A 24,622-nucleotide genomic window follows, 5' to 3' on the forward strand; every position below is an offset into this window, starting at 1 on the left:
CACAGCATAATTAAACCTATTTAAGGCCTGGTTCAAAAAAACATTCAAGTCTGTATGTTTTTATTTTATTGGAGGTTAAAGTTAATGAATAATTAGGGGTGTGACCTCTTGAGTGACAGCTAGCTGCATGCCCTCACCTCTCCTTAGCGGTATAAGTCACCCAGATGGACGTCTCTCCCTCCCCCCAACGTCACATCGATGCCCTTTTTGGTCAGAGGAAATGAGGCGGACAAGATCTGACAAGATGGTGACTCCCGTGGGCGAGTACGATTGGATCAAGTTGAAAGAACGGACCACGACGGGTATGCTACGGGTATTTTTTATACAGTCTATGGATATTCCCTTACAGTCCAGTGCTAACTACATTTAGCTACATGCTAACGAGGGTTTGGTTTAGAAGACTTTATTCGTGAGGGTGGATACAGGTGCAGCAGCCATGGGTAGTAGAGAAAAATAATTTGTTTTTTGAACATTAAAGCATGTAAACATGTTCTAGTAGAAACACAAAATGCATGTATGAACCTGAAGAGAAGTATAATAGGTCCCCTTTAAAACTCAAATTTGAATCTTTCTTTCTTTCTGATTTGGTAGGTTACACAGTAGTTTAGTTCGTCAGATTCAGGCGAGGCGAGAGATAGCAGCACACAGTCCGCCAGGTTTGTGTAATGAGAATACAACCACACTCTTCCTCCCTTACTCACCTTTTCCAGTTTGTCCACCAGCCCAGCTAGCCGTCCCAGAGCTTCCAGGTCGCGACCTCTTTGGTTGGACACTCGGACGAGCCGGTGGAGGGCGTCGTCCACGCTGTCGTAGAGTTTAGAGGTCGCAGCGAGAGCAGCTCTGACAAGGGGAAAAAAGTCTAAAATGACCAGGCATTCTCTCATGAAGTCGTGAGATGTTATTTAATTTAAATTCCACTGACAGTGAAAACTTTTGGCTGGCAGAAATTATGTAATTTTGAAAAACAATAAAAGCCTTGCAGACCAACGACAGAATAAAGTCAGCCTCAACTTGTATTTGGCCTCATTCTTGTGCAGACTGAGCCAAAACTCATTACTGGATGAGAAGAACAGCTACAAATACAGCAGTCTTTAGATCATCTTTAAGCTTTAGTCGGGTACGAACAAACGAGCCGCATCGCTCTGTCCTCCATTTGATGTGAAGCTCACATTCCTTTTCTCCGCCGGCTGGTTTTCATTTTTTGGCTGAAAACAAACAACTTTGTTTTTCACGATGAGGAGTATTTTTAACCTATAACTCATCGTGACAAAAAAAAAATATCCCTCAATCAAATACAAGAACTGGGAAAGGAAAAGGACATGCAGATCCCTTTTCTGCCCCCCCCCCCCGGGACCAAGGGGGTTCCTGCATGTCTATTCGCTCAATTAGAACAATTGTGTTTGCATGACGTCTTTGTATTAAAAATAATTCTACATCAATAGGCCTGTGTCTAATGTATACTCCAGCAGTATACAGCCTCATTAGCATCATAACAAGATCAAGTATATGCACACGTTGCCACAATAAATAATGAGTCTAAATCTGTCTTTTTATTGTACTACTTTCTTGGGAGACACATTCACTGGCTGTAGAAATTTCCAGTATTCAGGGCTTTTCAGTTTTTTGTGAAGTTTGTGCATTTAAATAAGTTAATTCCCACCAACAATGTGTAAGCTTTGCATCAAAAGCAAGAAAAAAAGAAAATATGAAACATAAGGGTCCATAAAGGCACCACATTTCTATTACACTACACTATATGAATAAGCAATATTATGTTCGCTAACAATTCAATTATTTTCAATGTTTTTTCATTTTACACGATTGTTTTTCATAGTGCCAATAAAACATTTTTTTAATATTAACGTGTAGTTAGGCGCAAAATAATCCCATGGTCTATGCTCTTACATACATCAAATAAGCCATCAAGACAGTTTTTTTTCGTAAACAACTATTAACAGAGTATATGTGGGTCTCTAGCAGCCGAATGTGGCTAACACTGATTAGCTTGGGGCAGTACGGTGAAGGCATTAAAACGTATTTTTTAACCACTGATACTGCTGAAAATAACACCAAACCTCTGCAGCAGCATGAGAAGAGTCCCTACACAGAAAACAAAGCACCAACAATGTAGTTAGTGAACCGGAGTTTATTAAAAGAGTGTTTTAAAGACCTACTGGCCCCTGTACCAGCTCCTCTCATAGTAAAGTCCATTCATGTCAATTACCAAAGTCAATCCAAAAGTAAGGAGCCCATTACTGCTTTGTTTTATGTGTAGGGACTCTTCTCATGCTACTGCAGAGGTTTGGTGTTATTTTGAGCAGTATTAGTGGTTAAAAAAGACGTACTGCCTCGAGCTAACCAGTGTTAGCCACATCCTGCTGTTAGCGACTGTACTGGATTTCCCCGTTAATAGTTTATACACAGAAAAACTGTCTGTGATTTGATGTATGTAAATGCCGAAAAATCAAAGACCAATGATTTTGCGCCGGAACTACACTTTAAGTGTTGAATGAACTGCGTTTAAGGCAACTTTATTTACAAACACATTTCATACAGAGGGTAAATCTTACCCCATCATAAACCTAGCAAACCCCGCCCCCTAAACGAGGAGCCCTCCCTTCAAGGAGCCATGAATCCCATCACATCATCGTTAAAATAAAGATTTCGGTACCTGCAGTCTGGCGACTTCTGTGCCAGTCCAGTCGCGCTATTAGTCAGTCCCGCAAGCCAAGCCCCGCCCCTTTGTTGTGGTTCAGTTAAACGCTGATCTGCCAGGACGCTCGCCATGAGCTGTCTGTGTTTTTCGATGCTCAGAGGAACAGCCTGAAGAACAACAAAGTGCTTATTAATGTTTCTATGGAGAATCATCAGATAACAAATGATATCACATCAAATCACTAATACAGGGAGAAAAAAGCACGCCACGTTTGACTTCTGTACCTTGATGTCTTCTGGCATCGGCTCAGTGTCCATGGACTGCAGTGCTTCTCCGAGGAGTGCGAGGGCGCCCTCACAACGCTCTGTCAGACTCTCCAAGCTCTGAAGGGAATAAATAGGAAGAAAGTAGGAGAGGAATCAGTGGTTTGGAGGTTAGCATTTTACTTATACTATCACATTAACTCCAAACACAAACCCTAAGTAAAGCAGGCACAGGTTAGTGTATGAAGTTACACGAAGCCCTGTCTTTTTTGCTGTTTCTTCAATGGGAGAGGTCAGAGAACGTGCAGACAGGAAAATGTTTTCATCTGTTTAGATACGACAATATAAACTGTCTGGGGGGGGGACCATTAAGAGCCCTTAGGATTCTTCTCAGACCTCATTTTCCTTGATTTATCCTCCACACCCTGTTCATCATAAATCTTTGAAATCATCTACCACCACCGGACAACCGCTCTTCCCAGCCAACATCCTCTTATCTGTCCTTCCTCCTCTCCAAACTTCGCTTTCTCCCACTCTACTCAATCACCTCTGTGGTAATATTTTACCAACAATTAATGAGTACTCACAGCAAAATGAAACCAACGGCAGATTTTCACACTAAAATTAACACTTGTATAAGGTCTCCAGCTTTGGTACTGTATATCGAAAGCTATTCTTACCGTCTAAGTGCACCTATATATATATATACATATATATATATATATATATATATATATATATATATATATATATATATATATATATATACTCAGACTGTGAAGCTGCAACAACCATTCTGTGAGGGAATGAGAATAAATCTGAGTAATTTGCAGAAGCATAGATATCAATCTTAAAGGCCTGAAGTGATCATTTCCTGCTCAATTCACTCGAGACCCTCTGTAAATCAGTCCATCGACCATGGAAAATTTTAAAGAAACTATAGAGTATGTGGAAATTTAGAGAGAAAAGGAATAGGAAATGGTTTTATTTAACAAGATAATAAGCAGCAGATGCTCACCAGTCTGAAGGCCAGCCAGTCTGAGTGACAGTGGCTGAAGTCTCCGTCCATCTCTGTGGGCAGCTGCTGCTTGTCGACATATTGCTGAAGGACCCCTGTTCCTCGCACCATGTGGATCTGGAAAAAGCAGGAAAGGATCGAAATCAAGGTCAGGAAAAGAAAATAACAGCATCATACAGTAGAGAAAGGGAACAGTTAAAGATCCCATATAAAAAGTGAGATTTTCATGTATTTTCTTTATTATAAATAACTAATTTTGAAGTATCAGGACGCTCAATCGACAGAAACTGTATCCTTAAACGAGCCGTCAGGACTTCTCTACAGTTGTGATGTCACAACTATACTATATACTGTAAAGGTAGAAAACACTGCTACGGTGCTGTTAAAGTCATGGCTGTAATGACGATGCAGAGATGCTGAGAGCGCAGATGGGGAAGACCCTGAAACATTAACCAATCAGAGCAGAGGAGGGGGTTCTTAAAGAGACAGGCGCTAAACGGAGCGTTTCAGGCAGACGGTAAATACAGGTATTTTCAGGCAAACATTATGAGAAAAGTGTTGTGTAGTGTGTTTTTTGCAATATTAAAGCATGTAATGTTCTAGTAGAAAACCAAAATACAAGTATGAACCTGAAAATGAGAATTTTATGGGACCTTTAAAAAATGACATTTCAGAAAATGTTAAATTTGGAAAAATAAAATGAGGCTGTGCTTAGAAAATCTAGTAAAAGCTTTGCAAATGTCCTGCACTCGTGGCTACAAAGACTATTCCTTCTTTATTTTGAGTGTTTTTTTTAATTACAACCAAACAACAAAATGGGCCGAAGAATGCACGGTGCAGCTCCAGCAACTGTTTCAGTGTTAACATCTTTTGGGTGACATTTCCCTTTTAAATGCAACATTTTAATGCTGCCGAGCTGAATAACCAACCACATGGTGAGAAAAGAAAATTCTCGTGCGTGTGTAAGGGAGACCTCTGCCGAACAATGCAAAGCAATGAGCTGAATTGCCAGTAAAATAAGGGTTATTTGCAAACCCGAGATGTGCCAAATGTATGGAAATAAGGTTAATTTGGATTCAAGCACAATGTGAATGTGCGATCCAACTAAGAGCACCTGACTTTCATCAGATTTCAGCAAGAGACGGAAACAAAGCGTGGTGTATGAAATGTAATTTGCTCTTGAACATTTTGCATTTCATATATGAGCTGTTATTATGGCCAATGGAAGTTCAGAAACTCTCATTTTGCTTGTTTTCCCACACACTCTATCACTGTGGTCTTGACGTGTTATTATAAGTTCCTTGTGGGTGTTCTACCTGTGTATTAACGCTGAGACATGCAAACAAAAGAAAATAAAAACCGCTCAACCAAAAAGGAAATGAACAACAGTACGCCGTCTGTTTGCTGCATTATAAACTGTAAACATGGGGTTTGTATGAGGTCACCTCTGCTCCTTCCACATTATGAGAAAGGGACTCCTGCTGCTCTTCCACCAAAACCAGAACAGATCCAAGACCCCCAGGAACCAACACCTGGAACGCACAAAAAAATACCCACCGAGAAACATGTGTTTGAGCTACTTGATCACATCTGCAGGCAAATTAGAGCAACACAAGCAAACATTTAGTGCATTTGGATAACATTTCTTTTTCTTTTTTTTTTTAAGTCTCACCTGGAACATTTTAAGAGCAGAGAGGCAGAGGGTGGAGGGCGGAGAGCGCCTGCTGTCCATTAACACCGTGAGACCTTTTTCTTTGGCTGCAGGCCTGACGAGGATGAACGGAGTGAGGAGAGGATAAGTTAAACAGGAGCAGGAGTAAGAAAAGAAGAGTTTTATTCTAAAATGAAATGCCTGCAATGTAAAAAAACATATATATATAAGGATAAATGATGTCTACTCAAAATAGTAAAGCATCATAAGGCACTTATGGTACTTTTTAATAATAATAATAATAATAATAATAATACATTGTATTTATATAGTGCTTTTCAGGAACTCAAAGTCGCTTTTTAGGGGACAGTAAGGGGTCGTGTAATTTCTTCCTTAACCCGCTGTGGAATTTTTGTTCAGACTTGCTACGAGCAACAGATGACTGGGGGTTGTGCAAGGAAATCTGGCAAGCTTTAAAACGTTTGTTCATGGTTTCCTGGCACATGATGCACTTTCTTTTTTATTAAGTCAAACATTATTTTAAAGCACATTTGGATGAACAGGTTTGCAAATGAGCAGAGTAACAAGAAAAGTGACACAAGCCCAAATATAAACATCACAGAAGAAGTTATTCATCATTATTCTTAAAGCGACAGGCACAAAAACGGAGCATTTCAGACAGAGGGTGATACAGGTATATTTTAAAGCATGTAAACATGCTCTAGTAGAAACCCAAGATACATGTATGAACCTGAAAAGGAACATGATATGGAACCATTAAGATATACAAGCAGAGACATGTACTGTATGTGTAGAGTGTGAAAGCGACGTGTCATGTCTTGAAGAGATGTCTAACACAAACTATTAAAACTACTGAAACGTATCTCAGTCAGACTGGAGTAGGCAGAACGCAGCCTCACCGAGTGATTCTATGGTAGCAGGCCAGGACCCGGGCCATCTCCTCCTCAGAGAAGCTCTCCTCTGATACATCTGACTCTGTGACAACCAGAGCGCGTCCCAACCTGTCCACTGTGCCTGTGGAAAGCATAAGGTTAAACGCTGAGAGAGGAGGCTTAAAAAAAATATCCTGAGGCTACTGAAAGCCTGAGAGAAACTTGCCTGTCAACTTCAGCTTCCCTGACTCGAGAAGCTCCGTGTCCAGTTCCCTCAGCAGCGGAGGCTCTTTAGATGTAACACCATTTAGTTGCTCAGGACACGTCTCTCCCGACCCTGCCTCCTCATTCGAGTGGTTAAGTAAGGATGTGCCTAATTGGCCATTGCAGACGGGCAAAGATTCGACCTCTGTCTCTGTTGAGGAATGTATAAGTTAAGGAAAATATTCCATGAGGTATTTTAGGACTTTTACTGCATGCAATATTCAATTTCCTTCAGACCTGCACTGCTTTTCCTTGTGTCCTCTGTCCCCTTATCCATCAAAGGTGGCACTCCATCAGGTTCGTCTGCCTGTTTTCTTTGCTCTGCCTGGTTCTCCTCTGTGATTGGCAGCTTTGTCAAAGCAGAGGCGGTGGTGGGACTTGGTTGAGCAGCTTTACCCTGCTGTTTTGATCCCTTCTGATGTGCACGACCACCAGACCTAGCCCTCCCCTTGGCCCCCTTTCCCTTCCGTTTCCTCCTAAAGACAAAGCACAGGAAAGTACTAATGAGGTACAACAGACAGTTAATAATTTGTATCACTTTAGAAATTCTGTTGTTTGGAGATAATATCCTTTAGACTGAATATATCTTGTGTAACATTGATTTAAGGCCGATGCGTGCGATAAATTCGGACAAGGCTGTACTTTGTGTGCAAAGTTTGCACCAAAGTGCAACTGATCTGTACTTTCATATGAAAGTGTGAAAATGAAAAACAAATAAGAAGAAGGAGAGCCCATAAGAAACAAATATGTACCTTGGCGCTCTGAATCCTGCAGTTTTAACTTCCTTTCCTCTGGGACAAACTCTGTCCTCCGTCTTACCGTCTTCCTTTTCCTCTGTCAACTTTGGGTTTGATGAATTTTTCATTTTAGATCCACTGTTATTGGATTCAGTGAACGGTCTCTCTGGTGCGTCTGATGTTGGGGTTGTGGCATCACTGTCTCCGCTCAAAGGTTTATCTGTATCCTCGAAAACAGAGTCTGAATGAGAGCCGTGATCCGAGTGGCCCTCTATGACATGCCCGACTTTGTGGTTTGTCAAGTCCTGTATTTCATTCGCAACGAAACTGTCGCCACTCTCAGAGTCTTTACCTCTGTGGTTGTCTCTGCACGGCTGGGTGAGGCCGTTGCTATCTCTTTCCTTACCCACGCCAGGTCTCCTCTCTTTGAACACGCCATCGAAATAACGACGGTGGCTTTCCAATCCCTCAGAGTCTCTACTTGTTTTATCTCCTTCATCAGAGTCATGGACAGAAGAAGAGTAAGACCGCGTCCCTCTGCCAGGTTCAGGGACTCCTGGTGGAGGTCGAGCTGGTAAAATGTCGCCTTTCGGGGTAACTACCTCTCTTTTGGCAACAGCTCGAAAGCTTCCTGACCCTTCCAGTCGCCCATATCCCCAAGCTCTCCCCTTCCGAAGTTTGATGGCTTTACCTCTCCTGCACAGAGGCAAAGTCTTGGTCTTACAAATCCCATGCATCTCCAGATACCTCTGCCTTGTGTCAACCCCTCCATCAGGACCCAATCTGGGCTCCAACAGCTCCACATAGTCCCCGTCCAGCTGAGGTCGCCTCGCTGTCCGCCCAAGCCCATCTTCGCTGCGTCTTCGACGGGGAAGCGCAGGCTCAGAGTCCAAGCCGTCTGGTGTTAAACCATCATCTTCCTCCTCATCCCAGGAACAGGAGTCCAGTTCTCCGGAGGATGAACCACCCCAGCCTCCGAGGCTGGTGCCCCCCTCACTGGGAAGGCGCTTGGATGTGGGGCCCTCGTGGTTGGACATCAGGCCCAGCTCGTCAGAAGGGTCGTGGATGAACTTTGGGTAGACAATCTCCTTCCACGGAAGTCGAACCACACCATCACATGTGCTGACCAGGCAGGTGTCAAGTCCTCCCCCAACTGTGCAAAAGATGAGACAAGATTGTGTTTATGTCAAGTTTATAAAGGGCAATGTTTGAACTTTTGCTGCCTTTCTTTAGCTCTACTGTCTCACAACCACCACCTGCTGACACCCATATATATCTCCCTTCTCTTGTCACCCTTCCACATGCCCTCCCTTGGTCATAAACTTGCCTCTTCGAGCCATCTGTTTTACTTCCCCCGTTTTAAAAGTCTTCTTCACAGTCATTACTTACCACTAAGCTACCAAGTGTTAACCATTACCTAAACCTAAGCCTAAGAAAAACCTTTTCCTGACTCTTAACCTGAAACACCAGTAACAATAATAGTAAGAATCTATGATCAGAAGTAAAATGAAAGAATTAAACGTCCCCTGAACTGAACGGCATCCTTTCCTTACCTTCTCTCTTGTGGCCTCGTTCTTTGTTGACGCTGTGCAGCCACTCAGTGGTAAACACAAGGGGGTGCTGTGACTCGGGTACCAAGACTTCCTGAACGGTGCGCCCGCCGGGGGCCAGACATTTCAGGGCCAGCCGGGGGCAGCGCGTAGAGAAGGGCACCACCTGCAGGTAAAAGTCATTACTGCGCAGGATCCTCCAGTCCAGGGTGGAGAGCTGTACGACCACTTTCTCGCCTAAACACAGAGGCCAGCCAGAGTGAAGGAACAAGCAGCCCAGGTACTGAGACTGTGGTGACAAGAAGGAAAAGAAAGGGAGTGTGTTGAATGTATAAATAAGAAATTAAACCGTCATCAGCATAAAATTTTATCTTGCGTGTCAAGTCCTCTCTCTGTACTCTTTAGGTTATGTAGTGCACTCCCTGCCCTTAAGAGATCTCACCGTTAGCGTCCCCTCTTGCCCAAAGCTATCCTATTAAATGCTCAACACACAATCTTGCTCTCATTCACAAACCGAAGCCCACATGAGCCAGTCAGAGCCTGCCTGCATGCACGGCTGTTGTTGGCATTCAGATGAGTCGTATTTCTAGAACTGATAACACACCAGTCAACACTATTCAATAGCTAAACTGGCCAAGAGCCAGTGCCACATACAAATGTCAGACATGTGACTCACGCAGCGCTTTCTAAAGAGTAAAACCGCTTAGCTGGCATGGCGCAGTGAGAAGACTCTGGATGGCTGCAGAGAGTCAGTGTGAGTCAAACAGGAACATGCAGACGACCAACTCTTCGGCCACAGTTCAAATGTGAAAAAAGTAGCTCGGCACGACTGAGAAAATCAAGTACATTAAAACAAAAACACGCGTCTAAATATAGAGAATTCCACAACAAAATATTTACTCACAAACTGTGAATTTTAGGAGAAGGGGAGAAGGCCTAATGTGTGATCCCCTGCACTATCCATCATCAACTGATCTGCTTAGAATAAAACACCATATTCCACATGCTATTCCCACCTTAATCGATCCTGTGTCAGACCTCCATCCTCCCTCTCACAATCTGGGGTATAAAACTCCTCCAGAACCTCTCTCTGCTGTTTCCAGTCACATCTAATCGGCCGACTTTGGGCATCTCCCTCCCCCCTCCGTGCCCTCCAGACTCACGAGACGTGATCAAATTATATTCCTTCCTCGACCTCTCCTCTATCTTCCCTTTTCTACCTCAGTCCCTTATTCAATTTATTCCCTCAAAGGCTTTTTTTTTTCTTGCGTGTTCTCTTGCTGTGGCAATGTTTTGGGACTAGCACAAGTCTACCAAATTATCATTAACAAGCATTTGTGACTTTAAAAAGTTTGTCTGTTTTGAGTCAATCCACATTCTGTAACTCCCTGTGTCCTCTGGCCCTCCTCCTACTTCTCCCTCAATGTACCCCAGTGTTTGCTCCTTCTTCTACACCACCCGTTTACAAAAAATTCCTCAATCAGTCTACTATAGTCTGCGACCTCCAGCATCTTCTCTTTTTTCGGACGTGAGTGCAAGCGTGTACGTGTGTGCGTGTGTGCGTGCGCGCAGTGAATGAAAGCCATGTTCATTCTCTCCTTTTCGTCTCCCACCGCTTCTCCGTTGCTCACTCTCTCTTTCTCTCGCAGCGGTAACAGGCTCACATATGGAAGGAATTATTGTCATGACTCACAGTCTAACTCCCGTCCCAGGCAGCTCCACTCAGCGACAATGAAAACATAGTTTGCTCACAATGCCTGCACATGTGTGTGTGTGTGTGTGTGTGTGTGTGTGTGTGTGTGAGAGAATCTAGAAAAACTGTAAAGGGAAATATGAGACAGTTCTCAGCCTTCGAGCTTGTGCTAAACAGTTTTTTGTTTATATGTGTGTGTGTTAGTGTGTGTGCGTGTGTGTGTGTGTGTGTGTGTGTGTGTGTGTGTGTGTGTGTGTGTGCTGGAAAGAAGAATAAAAGGAATGCTCTTAAGTATAAACCTCAGAGCTTTCAGTTAAGTACATGTTGCATCTTATTTACTTATCTTGTTTTTATGTGTGTCAGGCAGAAAATGCAAAGAGAGTGATGTGAAGGCACAGAGTGGGAGTTGCATGTGTTTGCATGGTGTGTCCTACACCGTACCATTTCCATGCATTTGCTTTTTTGCATGTGGGAGTCTGAAGATTGAACTTTTATTCATGCTTCATTCCCCTGTATTTCATTATTCCCTGTCGATTCAGAGTGGAGCTTCCAAGGCAGGAAACCGCTTCTTTTGTCCGCGGGTCACAGCGGCTGGTAAATCTCAAATTTCACCAGCCACTTTCACTAATTTAACCGGCCAGCTTGAGTTTTAGAGCAAACTCGACCCTCCACAGTGCAGCGAGTGACTGCTGCAGGGTCACACGTGTGTCGAATTAGAAAAGCCTTGAACTTTGTTTTTGCACCGATGTCTTCGTGTCACCAGTGTGATACGCTGTGATAGGAAGCCAAAGACTTGACACAAAAAAAAAAACCCTAAGATTAATGTGGACTTGACTGCTGTGAGTCTTAACTCACTTGAGACTTGACTTGACTCGACACTTCATACAAAATCATTCGAGTTTTACCTCCCAAATTCCCGGTAATGATCCCAGTAATAATGCTTCTTACTTAGGAACTTATTTGGACTTGTCCCTTAGTATTTGAGTCTTGACTTAATCTGGACATACTTGAGACTTGCTGTGACAAGATTCGAGACTTGACTTGCCTTCCAAAGATGTATGAAACCATGTGGCCTCATTTGGAGCTGACCTTCAGGACCTGAGACTATCATTGCTTGACCTGAATCTTAACTTGGACTTGGGTCAACTGACTTGCACTTGTGTCAACTGACTTGGACTTGCCCTGAAAGACTTATAAACAAGTTAAGTCTCATAAAGACTTAAGTATTTGAGACTTGACTAGACTAAGGAACTTATTTGGACTTGTCCCTTAGTGTTTGAATCTTCACTTAAGACTAGTCTAGACGGACTTGAGACTTGCTGTGACAAGACTTGACACTTGACTTGGACTTGACCTAAACGACTTCAAAACAAGTAAAGCCTTATAAAAACTGGGGACTTGCATTGGATCTGCACTTAAGGAGACTTAAATACAAGTTAAGTCTTATAAAAACTTGTCCTTTAGTATTTGAGACTTGACTAGACTGACTCGAGACTTGACTTGAACCTTGCTGTGACAAGACTTGAGACTTGACTTGCCCCCCAAACATGTATGGAAACATATGGCCTCACGTGGGTTTTCCCTTTAGGACTCAAGACTTTCATGGCTCAGACCTGAATCTTGACTTGCCCTTGTGTTATCAACTGACTTGGACTTGCCCTGACAGACTTATAAACAAGTTAAGTCTGAGCTTGACTTGTGACTAGGTTTGACAGGACTTTCAACTAGACTTGGACTCGTTTTAACTGACTTGACGATCCATGAAATAACTTCATAAAGTGGCGCTTTTTAAGAACTCGAGACTTGATTTAAAACATGTCTTGACTGAGCTGAAACGAGCCTTGGATCAGTTCCCCTCAAGACTTTAAAACAGCTCTGCCAACACACACAGAAATGAATCAAAAAAGTTCAAACAGTTGACAGATTTCTCACACTATACTTTAAGCACTTGACAGATTATTCTGCTTCTGATTATAACAGCTATGTGTGTGTTCTCATCTGCACCGTGTGCAGTTTGGGACTCACGCAGGCGTGCTGCTGAAGTTTGTGCAGGAGGTGCTTGGCAGGAACAAAGTAGTCCAGGAGGTAGCGAAGACTGTCGTGTTGATAGGTCGACTCCAGGACCGAAAAGACCTGAACAAATGTGCAAAAAGGGGAGAAAAACACTCGAGTGAGCTCAGCTGTATTTAGTGCACTTGGTGATTCGATGCACAAAACTAAATGTTGTAACTATCAAGCCCAGTTCAGACCAAAGATTCGTTATGAGATGAGTTGAAACTTGCAACTATTTGCAATGGTCAGGTCTGCAACGTTCTGAAACCTGCCAGTTCACACCAGCGAGAAGAGGCGAGACGGTGTATTATCTCCATAGCAACGTCCCTCTGTCCTTCCGTTTTAACCTCTGATTTATCTGGCTTTTTCGGCTTTTCAGGCTTGTTTTTTACTTTTCAGGCTTTTTTTTTATTAAGTGGATATAATCTGTAGCATTATAACATAAATGAGGGCAGAGGTAGTGAGATACTCACTAAATTGGCATTTCTAGTAGTGATGAAACGTCATTTCATCCAGCTGTCAGTTTGTCAGTGACTTGACCAGCGGACTTTGCTCAGACTTAATTGGCTGCTAAAACAGATGATGGGCCTCACGTTCTAAAACCAGCTGCTGGTGATTTGACAAGCTGAGTCTAGGGCAACAACATCAGCCGGTTTCCAGAGGAGACAGGTCAGTTCACACCGCCACAACTTTCACCTGCAACCTTCTAAAACAGTTTTGTCTCGTTGCGAATGTTTGGTCTGAACTGGGCTTTACATATCATTCGTGTCTGGGGTAAAAATGTTCAGAATAACAGCTTCTCATGAACTAAGAGCAGCCTCGGTGCATTATAGAGTGTATCAAATGGATTTTGAGGGTTTCATTTGCCTCAAGAGTAGAGGAATTCCTACAACCCAGATGGCATGTAATCAGAAAGGCTGCTTCATTTTATCAACATGACTTCATCAAGTCATCAAGCAGCAACACAGACATTAGTGCGGAAGCTACATGCAGCAACTTGGAGCAAACTGATGACAAAATTCCTATAGATGCTAACAGAGATTGGGCCAAAAGCTTTAACTCCAAGGCCTGATGATTTTTATGGAAACAACGCTAAAATAACTGAAAACAGATAGGACTCTGTAATGCTAAGTTGCAGATATTAGAGCCTACCATAAGTTCCCACAACTGCTCTGTAAATGTTATGACTCCAAATCAGAAATAGTATGCGGTTTTTGGTGAAAACAAGTCATGTGAAGCTCTTGGTAGGATGACGAGGGTTTGACTATAATTGACCAGCTGGCTGGATTTTGTTTGTGTTGGCTTCCAGCAGCAGTTTATACGTAGGGAAAGCAATGTTATCTTCATGCAACATCACCTTCCCCACAAACTCCTACGTCTCCTTATCATTTAATTGAATCCGCATTATTTATATTCCCCTGTTTATTGCTATAAAGATGTGCAATGGAATAAAGGTGTGTGTGTTTGTGTGCGCGTGCTCATGAAATGTACCTGGGAGAGGAGGGGCGGTGCTGTGCTCTCAAAAGGAGGATAAAGCGATGAGAGCGCCCCCTGCACACAATCCTCCATTGCCTCCGAACCCTTAGAAAGAGAGACAAGGATGGTTAGAAAAGGGTTAAAGCGTAACCGGACGCTGAATCAACTCTTGTGTCTGTGTTTGTGTTTAACAGCTGGGTTGTCTCGCTTTTTGCTGACACACACACACACACACACACACACACACAAACACACACGCATACACACACACACACAGACAAATATACACACATATTCTATTTTCAACTTCCTGTTGTAAGGCCTAGGGAGTGTCAAACATTTCCTCCAAGGCCCAGTAAATGTAAGAACCCCCAGAACAAAAGAGCCAAACCACCGCAACATGTTAACTCCCTACACACACACACATGCACGCAACACACACACACACACACACATGCACGCAACACACACACACACACACACACACCATACATGCATGCAAAGCTGCATGCACACACACATCATAATGCTGGGCCAGCCGGTGAGGTGGAGGGTGACAGAACAGAGCACGCAACACTTAGTGTTTATTTTTTCGACATGGGCCGTTGGCATGGCAACCTGTAACTTTTTTCTCTCTCCTTTCCAACTTCTCTTTTTCCCTCTCCCTCCCTTCATATTTCCTCCCAAACCTCCCATCTGCTTCTCTTCCCCAATTTGCTGCCTGCTCTCTCTCTTTCTCTCTTTTTTAAAACCCAAACTTTCTTTGTTTCACCTCCATCCGACTCTCCAAATATCATCTGACAACAATTACGTCGGGATTCTCTTCAACAGACGGCGTATTGTCCTGAATAACTACAACGACCGAGGGGATCGATGGAAAGCCATGAGAGAAAACCCAGAATGGGAGAACACAGTGTACGGAAAAAGAAAAGCGCGGCTAGTGAGAGAGGGGCCAGGAGGGAATGAGCTGGTCATGGTGTGGGGGTTTATGGAAGACCTAGGTTAGGCTGTATTGAAAATGTTTTGGGTTTTTTGTATACACAGAGGGTTTGGGGTTAACCACAGGGGAGGACAGAATGAGGATTACAAACAAGAAAGTGCTGTATTTTTCCGAATCATGAAACACTGCCTGAAATGACCTGACAACATGCATTCTACAAAAATCAGATATTCAAAGGTAAAACAAATGCCACGACTTTTTTGCAATTGTGTTTTGACTGAAGTCGGGAAGAATAGGTGGGGGGAGAATGGGCATTTAGGCAGAGAAGAGAGCAAGCACTTGTTGGGCGGAACAGAACCATAGACTGTATAAAAAGAGGTCCTCTCTCTCAACTTGATCCAATCTTGCTCACCTATGGGAGTCACCATCTTGTCAGACTTTGACTCCGCCTATTTTCCTCTTACCAAAAAAGGGCATGTATGTGACGTTGGGCGGAGGGCGATACGTCCATCTGGCAGACGTGAAGTAAGGGCCAGAGACTAGCTGTCACTCAAGAGGCCGCACATCTAATTATTCATAAACTTGAACCTTCAATAACATAAAAACTAGCCTGGTACAAAAAAATTCACCGCCCTCAGTGTTGTCATGGAGACATGACCTAAACAATTAAATATGTTAAATTATGCTTTCAAAACGGCCTGTTTAACATGGGGGTCAATGAGAAACTGCTCTACCATGAAACCTGCCCCTAGTGGACACTCGGACAACTGCAATTTTTGGCACTTTCTTATTGGATCAACCAAAAAATCGCTGTGGTTCGGGCTTGAACAGAACAGGAAAACAATCCACCCCTGGACTGAAAACTAAGGAGGAGAAAGCCCCTCCTCACCTGCACTGAAAACCTAAACTTTACCCAGACGAGCTGTATGTGAGAATGGAAATGTCTGAATCAGTTGGACCCTACATTAAATTGACTTCATCCTGCCAGTTCCCTAGTACAAAGTCAGTGTGAGAATTCACAGCGAGCAAGTGGGCGTGTTGTGTTTCTATCATGCGGCTGGTGTGAAACCAGTAGTAAACAATCATTCAAGGGTGAAGTTGAAGGGTTATTTACACAAAGACGCCAATGAAAATGTTGAAATGGAGAGACGACGGTAAAGGCCAACAGCAAAATAAGACTTGGTTGTTTATGACCAAACTACAAAGAGCTATGTGACCGGGGTGTAATCCGCGTCATGCCCTGCCCCCTCGCTTAAACCAAACAGACTCTTTCCAGTAAGTGAGAAAGCATCTGACACAGACAATCTCCTGTTGTGTGCTGCATGTGTGAAAGGACTCTTTGGACAATGTCTGGACCTGATTCGTCGGACATTGCCCAGAGTTCATGAGATTATACGGTTATATAAACGCGACAAGACGCTGAAAAAAGCAACACATCAGATCTACAGTATTACTCTGTTTGGAGACCTGCTCTGCTGTGGTTGCTCAGGGTCACTCCAACGATGTCAGGTTCTGTTTCCTAGCCACTCTCTCTTGGCTGTAAAGCAAAATTTTTCAACTGTGACTTCAGCCCTTCTGGCACCAACAGCAGAGTGGCACCGCAGGGCTCAAATTCATGCAGCTTTACTTTCCCATAGTAACCAGAGAATTTTTGATGGGAGCTTTACAGCAACTTACGTAAATAATGCTGAAGGCAGTTCAGTTTTCCAGAAGCAGAAGACCTCTGAGGTCACGTTAGTCCGTTGACGTTTCAGTAAACGAAACCTTCATTTGGAATTCGTCACACATAAAGTACTCTTATTAAAAGGACACAATTGCCCTAATTGTTCTTATTTATCTTGAAACAAGGGAAAACTCTGCCAGATGGTTGGCATGTCATACAAGTTTCCAAATAATTCTTGAGACTCTTAAAACAACGTAGAAAAAAAACCCTAACTGCACCATTCCACATTTGAAACGAATACTAACAGCTTTTTAAGCATTAACGTACCAGTCTGTAAGATTTTCATCCAGGTAATTGTCTGTTAAGCTTCTGTCTATCAGAAAGTGAGTTAAAACAACTGTGATTGATCACATGACCCACTAATGAAAGCACCTGTATTTGCTGCTTTGCCGAGAAATACGTTCTGGCGACTTCCCCGCGCTAAAATGAAATGCGCTGCACAGTTAGTGATGCTTTTTACGTTATTCCCCTTCTCTCTTCTGACCTCCTATCAGTGTAGAGCATGTGAAGGCATCACACCGCATTGCTGCAGGTGAGAGCTGCCGATCTGCTGACGTCACACAATCGACACTGTTCTTTTTCCAAAGAACTCTGGGAGATGAAGTCCCAGAGGCTCGCCCGAAATAACGTCTTACCACCAGAACGGCTGATAGAAACAAAGTATCTCAATTCTTATGGACTACAACTTTAAAGCCTTACGTTAGGCGCGCACTCTATACTCTCTAACTTCTGTAACAGTACACAAATGTTGCTGTGTAAAGACGATTACATTGCACTTATGCAAAAGGGTCTCAGTGCATAGACTTTGGTCAACAACAGTCTGTCAGAGGGTACGTTGTAATAGGTGTCGTGGTCGTAAAAGAGGTTTAAACAGCCTTCTGGCTCACTGACAGAACATATTGAGTCTAGTAAAAGCACTGCAGGGGGTTTAGGGGATTGCAAAGCAAATCAGCAGGAACTTCCTCCAGGACTCTCTAATGTCCTTTAGTTTGCTTTCACAGCTCTTTATGTATCATCAGACTGACTGTAAATGCCAATATAACTGTGTGCAATGCTCTGTACTTTCAACACTGTCTCCAGACGCAAGTTGAATCGGAACAACTCTGCAATTTGAGCCCAACTGGCTCAATAGAGCCCCTCAGGATATATGTGTGCCAGAGAACACAACTCAGTACACCGCTCATTCATTGCTTAAGTGTTGTTACAAAGGCCACTCAGCTTTGGAGAGCTGTCCTACAAAAACATTTGAAATCCAATCAGCATCGTATTATTTAATATTTTGTTGACAATGAGACTGGCAGATAGCTGAACTCAACGTAGTTTACTTAGTGACAAGTTAGCTCGCCTGCAACAATATTTGGTTTGGATGTGTGATGTACAATTGTATGCCACGAGCGCCGTTTCCCCCTGTTTTATTTCCTCGCCATTCCCTCTGTGTTTGCATGCCTGTACGCACAACTTTCAACAGGATATTCCACCGCTACAATCCAAAGAATGGAATTTCAGTCTGGAAGCACAATCACTCAAATACACAAGGAATGATGTCTAGTAGAGCGTGCCGTGGGTTTTGTCTGGGTAAAGGGTCAAGTTGATTCATCTATCCTTCACTTCTGTCTAAAATTACGCTACTTGTGCATCTAATGCAATTAGTCGCTCTTCTTTTCGATCACAGACCCTTACGTGCACATGAAACAAAGCAGCCTTGAGGAAATTTGTAAATTAGATTTCCTTTTGTACTCCAAGACAGAAGGAGCCTCTCACGTAAAAAACCTGGTGCCTCTTCTTGAAGGGACTATAGGTGTAATGCAGTTACTCTTCAATCACTTAATGCTAATGCACTCAGGTGTCCTCCTTATTGCAAGTCCCTTTAGACAAATCTGCACATATGTAGCACGATGTGATGAAATGAATCTGGCATAGAGGCTTTGTTTTCCAGCACAATCGACAATTTCCCTGAAAGAACGAGCTGTTTGCACATTATCACCAAATGAAAACCAAACTAGAAAGATGATGAAGAACACATTGAGTTAGGCGCTTAACAAAAAACACGATAGTTCATTTGAGGCATGCTAAGAAAAGCTTTCGCCAGTTCTGGTTTGTTATACAAGTTGATAGGCTCATTCATTGTTCGGGAGAAAGTGTAGAGAAGTAAAAGTACAGTTTGAAGTCAGATTAGAGTAGAACAGTAGATTGTTGGGGTTTTAACCAAATAACATTGTCTGCTAGCTAAAAAAGTGCTTATGCAAAGTATAGCATTGCACAGTTTTTTCTTTTATAAAGAAAAACAGGTATATCCAAATTTGGTGAATTTAAATGTTTCAGAACAATGGAGAGATTAAGTGTTCCTTGTGAGAAAGTTCTCCTATTTCTTAAGCCAAATACTTTTGCGTGTTATCACTACATATTTTTGCATGTAATTTCCCGCCATTTAGTCTGATTTATACGGTCATGTAGTGAAGAGCAAGAAAGTCCGCGTAGGGATCGGATGTTGCGGATGGACGGGTCAAAGCAAATGCGTAACTTCCACCCAGGAGACAGTTGTTTGGTCCTGTGTGAAACCAAAAGTTATCGCTACATTGACTTCTGACTTACATTACAAAAAAACCAAACCATGCCCTATTCCTAAACTTAACCACATCATTTTGTTGCCTTAACATGACCAAGTAACTGAAGCCCCAATGTTAACATCTTTGAATTAGCGACTGTAATGGAGTGTCATAGTTTGATGCGTAGGGCTACCCAGTGCCTGGCCAAGCACCCGTATGTGACGAGTTGGGAATGGGAATGAGGTGACACATGGAAAGCATGACATACATAGACGCGGAATGTCCTTAAAAGTGGCATGCTTTAAACATCTGGTATCACGTTGAAGAAGTATGATATGTATCGAAAAATGTAATTATAGAGAAATTCCAAGAAGTTATCACATGAGCAAAGTCATAAATAGTTAAATAGTGTTATCGCCATTAAGCTATATCCAAGACAACAGAGCAAACTCCATCAAATGGAGAACAGGCAGTTAAGACCTCTGGAAAAATGTAAAAAAGATTAGGTAGACCTTGAGTAAGACAGAGTTTTCAGCTCTATTACTCACCGGAAAAAGTAACCCGGGAACTTAAGTGTATCCGTGTTCATATGGCACGTGTTGTGTCTGTGAGGACAGTGTGAATGAAAGTGTATCCTCCTGTTTGTCTCAAACATGGACACATTGTACAGAATCAGGGTATGTCGATCTTGCGTCAGACTTCCTGTCTTTCTCTTGTTTACGCAGACTGAAACGGAATAAGCAGAAGTAGTCTTCCGTACAGAAGAGACAAGTCTAAAAATAGACAGACAAAATGGTAATAAAACCGAGGTGGACCGACTCAAGTGGTTTTGCAATACTATATTGTGCTTGAACTGTCTGTTAGGAGACAGAAACGGACTGAAAAAAAGAAGCAGAGTGACAGAGAGACACCGGGAGAACCAGACAGCCCTACGGAGACGGAGGGTTCAGACAGAAAAAGGAAAAGAGAAAAGAAAGGAGGAGGAGGCTGACCGGTGGGAAAGATCGATGGGAAACAAGAGCAGCAGCGGCTGTGATAGAAACCAGATGTAGACCCATACGGTGCATGAAGGACAGGGAGAGAGAGGAAGAGAGTTGGAGGCAGAGAGGAGCTCAGAGTCGATGACATGATTAGGAGCAAAAATGAGAAGGATGCAGACAGTGACAGAGGGAATAGAAAAGCAGAGGGGTAGAAAGGGAAAAGAAAGAGGCAGCCAGACAAAGAAAAAGGGAGGAAGAAAGAGAGGGCTGGGAGTGATTTCCTTTCCTAAATCTTCCTGTATAATCTTACCTGACCTACAGTAGGTCAAACAGCCTATATACAGATTGTTTTAGACTGCTTAAGTGGTACAGTCTGTCTGACTAGAGTGAAGGCAAGTTTCACAGCAGATGAGATTTCACACAAAACTTAGCCTCCATTCATCGTCTATTGCCTGCGACAAATGAGCATGGTGTTTTGTCACATCTATTGGCGTTATTGGTCTTCACAGTGTGTGACAATTCCTGATGCAACACTAGGAAACTTTTAGAGTTTCCTTGACGCAACTTTGAGAGGCTAAGGAGAATGTTAGCCTGCTAGCTTAGCTCTCTCTTGTAGCAAGATGCAGTATCTGGGTGAAGAGTGAAGATTAAATTCAAGTTCATTGCAGCTTGGGGACTATATCTGGAGCTCGGTGTATCAATTCTAATCTTTTTAAAACAAGGCTGTGAACGACAAAGGGTTAGCCATTTTCAACCTGTATCATAAACATGTGTTTCTGGGTCAATTTTTTTGTCAGCCAGTGGACAACATTCATTTGGAGTCCTCTTCCTCGCTCAGGTTCAGTCTAAATTCAGCAACCAAGAGGAAAAACATCTGGTTCTTAAAGTGTAATTCTGGCGCAAAATCATCCCTTGTTTTTTTTTTTTTTATCATTTACATCAAATAAGCCATCAAGGCAGTTTTTTTGTGCAACAACTATTAACGGAGAAATCCTGTAGAGTTGCCAATAGCTGGACGTGGCTAACACTGATTAGCTCGGCGCAGTATGGTGAAGGCATTACAACGGCTTTTTTAACCACTAATACTGCTCAAAATAATTTTAAAAAATACACTTAAAACATGTCTTTTGGATTGCATTTGATTTACAACAAGAGGAGCTGGTACCGGGGCTAGTTGGTAAGTCTTTCAAAACAATAAACTCTGGGTTCACTAACTACATTGTTAGTGTTTATCATGCTACTGCAGAGGTTTGGTGTTATTTTTAGCAGTATTAGTGGTTAAAAAAGCCGCATTGATGCCTTCACCGTACTGCCCTGAGCTAATCAGTGTCCCGTCCAGCTGTTAGCGACTCTCCCGGATTTCTCTGTTAATAGTTGCTAATGGCTTATTGTCGATGGTTTATTCGATGTATATAAGTACCAAAAAAGAACATGGGATTTTGCGCAGTAATTACACTTTAAGCAGCTAAATGTTCCACTCTTTTCACCAGCTAGTTGCTAACTTTGTCTCAGTCTGGCGCTGGGCAGGTAGTGTAGAAAGGGTTTATCGGAGCCGTTTTCCACTAAAAAGAACTTTCTGCTGCAGCCAAAATATTGATTAGAGCACGCTTCGAGTCAAGGTTGGATTATTTCCAGATTATATTTATGGCTTTTTCTGGATTTTAGGGCACTCCTCCAGTGCATGCTTAAAACGGGCAGATAGCTTGGCCTTGCTAGCAGCTTTCTGGAGAACCCCTCATCCACACAACTTGACACTGCGCTTTTCTTGAGTTCTGAGCAATACAACTGCTTTGACATAGTTGTATCCCTAGCCATGCTGAAGTATCATTTGCTAACAAATAGCTATTTGGGATAAGGCTATTTCTGGGAACAAACGTGTTCTTACTGATGGTTGATGTGTTTGAGTTTGCTACAATGTGACAATCTCCGGCCTCTCTTTCTTCTTGAATGTACAGTAACAAGGTGTAATCTTAATATGCTACACAGTTTCTGCAAAACGCACTACCTATAAATATGTCCTTGGCTGGGTTCCTCAAGTGTGTCGTGCATCAGATGAATCAGTTATCAAGATGAAAAGCAAAGTAAAAAAAACGAAGCTGCACGGATGGCCAAATATAGATGCCAATGAAACAGCCATAATCAGCAAATAGCTGCGTCAGAAGTACCCATTGGTCTGCGTGCTCTGTTTATGTCGGCGAGTCTTGACAATGACAGGAAACTCAGTTGAAGAAAGATTCCTGAGATTGACAGCATCGCCGACCCTGTCTGGATTGTTCTCCTGCCGTTATCTCCACGCGCCTGGTACTCCAGGCAGGTTAAGAGACCCGTTTGCTATAACTTTCATCTGATTTTTTATTTTTTTTCCCCCCTTGGCCAGACATGAGAGCTGGTACATCCCATTAGGAGTTTCAAAACCAGAGCTCACCAGGCAGAGGGAATGGAAATACCCTCTGCCACATATTCTTGGCAAAGGTCTCTGTGTGTGTCACTGGACTGTATGATGCATTTTCACACCTATGTGCATGTGTTTAGCAGCCATGCTTGTGTATTAACGAGTATGCAGGCACACATTCCTCGTGTGTTAAGTGTTTTTACTTCTTGGACACATGCTGGAGAACTGTTTGTTGGTTCCTGCAGCGTATACAGGTCTTGAATTCACTCTTTTGACCCGGGTGTTATAGGAAATGTTGCATTTCTTTACTTCGCTGCGACTATTCCCTTGTGTACATCTGTTACTGTTTTCCACCCTAAAACTGATCTGCACATGTTCTTCCTTCCCCTGAAGTCCATGCCATCCCTTGTTCCCCCCTTTTCTGCCCCCCCTTTTCTCCCAGGTCCAATGTGGAAAATGCGGCATCACCGAAACCACTGTTGCTGCCGTCCAAGTCTCCTAAAATAAAAAGTAACCCTACCCTCCTCCTTTATTCCGCTACTTTCCCACTCTCCCTTTCTCTCTACTTCTTTCTCTTGCTCTCCCTGCCAAATTGCTCCACCCTGCTATGACACACAGAAGCAGGAATATCTATCTTTCTTTGTTAATATCTGTCTTTCCTATTGCATCTACTTACTGTATGTGCATGTGTCTGTCTGACTCATCTCTCACTCTCTCTCTCGCCTCTGTATGTCACTGATCAGACCATAAGTGGGTGGGGATGGTAAACAAAGTCCCTGGAGATGCAACAGAGAGCCCTTGATTCTCTCTGCAAGTCAACCACAAAAATCACCATCGTCACACTGACTTAAATCATGTCATTAGAATTTGCTGCCATTTGGGATTTGACAACTTTGTAAGCTGGGAGTAATAACCGCTGACTTCAACTTGCCTCCAAATTGAAAGCATGCCTTTACGACAATGATTAAAGGTAAAATTATACTGTATATATAGATTTTTAACAAGTGATGCTGAGTTTTTGAAGCACATATGGAAGTCTGGGGGTTTGTAATATGTAAAAGAAGCCCTTTGTGTATTAAGTAAGTATTCACATCTTTCTTTTTTAAATCAATCTAAAGTAATTTTAAGGACAAAAATCTTATAAAGCCATGTTGCCATGGACCCCAAACAGAACACACTATCATATCAGCCTTTCATAGGACTTAAACTTGGGGGGGAAAGTTTGTTGAGCTCCTGAGGAGTTTTTGGGGACATGTGTATCCTCCTTTATGCGAAATATACATTACTTTTAGTATTTTTCCCAACTAACAAACCCAAGAAAAGGGGGGACTTACCATGACTTCAGTCAGGAATTCCTACATAGTCCTTAGCTCCTTTTCCTGCATTTGGTTCCCCTCCGCATACTCCGCAAAAAAACTGTCTCCTCTCAGTTGTTGTCAAACAGGCTCCATTACCTCCTTCCCAGCGACTTTCACCCTTCTTTATGTAAGATTTCAGCGCGTGAAAACAGTCCTCCTCTCTCTTCCCTCTCTCACTCTCCCCTATGTTTCCCAGCCTGGGAATGTCCAAGCATTTTTTTCTTCTTCCTCCCCTCTCTCAGTCCCACGCACTCCCACCTCCCTCCCCCTTCTCTCACCTAACAAGAGCACCACAGTCCCTCTCTTCACTCAAACTTTCCATTTATCCCCCCAGAGTAACTCAAATGAATAGACAATGAAAAAAAACGAGCTGTTACTCCACCCAGGCGTAATTGCACAAATAAACCTCTGATGTTTTATTGTTTCATTT

General features: G+C 42.8%; 1 protein-coding gene across 1 annotated transcript in view; it reads right to left on the bottom strand.

Moving 5' to 3' along the window:
- The window catches only part of arhgef40 (Rho guanine nucleotide exchange factor (GEF) 40), a 47,822-nt gene extending 23,513 nt beyond the window's left edge, over positions 1-24,309 (bottom strand). The window contains exons 1-14 of the mRNA XM_083937459.1: positions 24,169-24,309; positions 14,269-14,358; positions 12,751-12,858; positions 9,036-9,321; positions 7,498-8,635; positions 6,983-7,221; positions 6,708-6,896; positions 6,509-6,623; positions 5,610-5,703; positions 5,383-5,469; positions 3,938-4,054; positions 2,941-3,039; positions 2,672-2,823; positions 702-840 (exon numbers count right to left, since the gene is read on the bottom strand). Of these exons, the coding sequence (XP_083793585.1) occupies positions 702-840; positions 2,672-2,823; positions 2,941-3,039; positions 3,938-4,054; positions 5,383-5,469; positions 5,610-5,703; positions 6,509-6,623; positions 6,708-6,896; positions 6,983-7,221; positions 7,498-8,635; positions 9,036-9,321; positions 12,751-12,858; positions 14,269-14,358; positions 24,169-24,171 (2,856 nt within the window). The 5' untranslated portion in view covers positions 24,172-24,309. The remainder of the gene's footprint in view (positions 1-701; positions 841-2,671; positions 2,824-2,940; positions 3,040-3,937; positions 4,055-5,382; positions 5,470-5,609; positions 5,704-6,508; positions 6,624-6,707; positions 6,897-6,982; positions 7,222-7,497; positions 8,636-9,035; positions 9,322-12,750; positions 12,859-14,268; positions 14,359-24,168) is intronic.
- Positions 24,310-24,622: the final 313 nt, after the last annotated feature.

The sequence above is a fragment of the Echiichthys vipera genome, assembly GCF_963691815.1.
Source record: "Echiichthys vipera genome assembly, chromosome: 22".
Lineage (NCBI taxonomy): Eukaryota > Metazoa > Chordata > Actinopteri > Perciformes > Trachinidae > Echiichthys > Echiichthys vipera.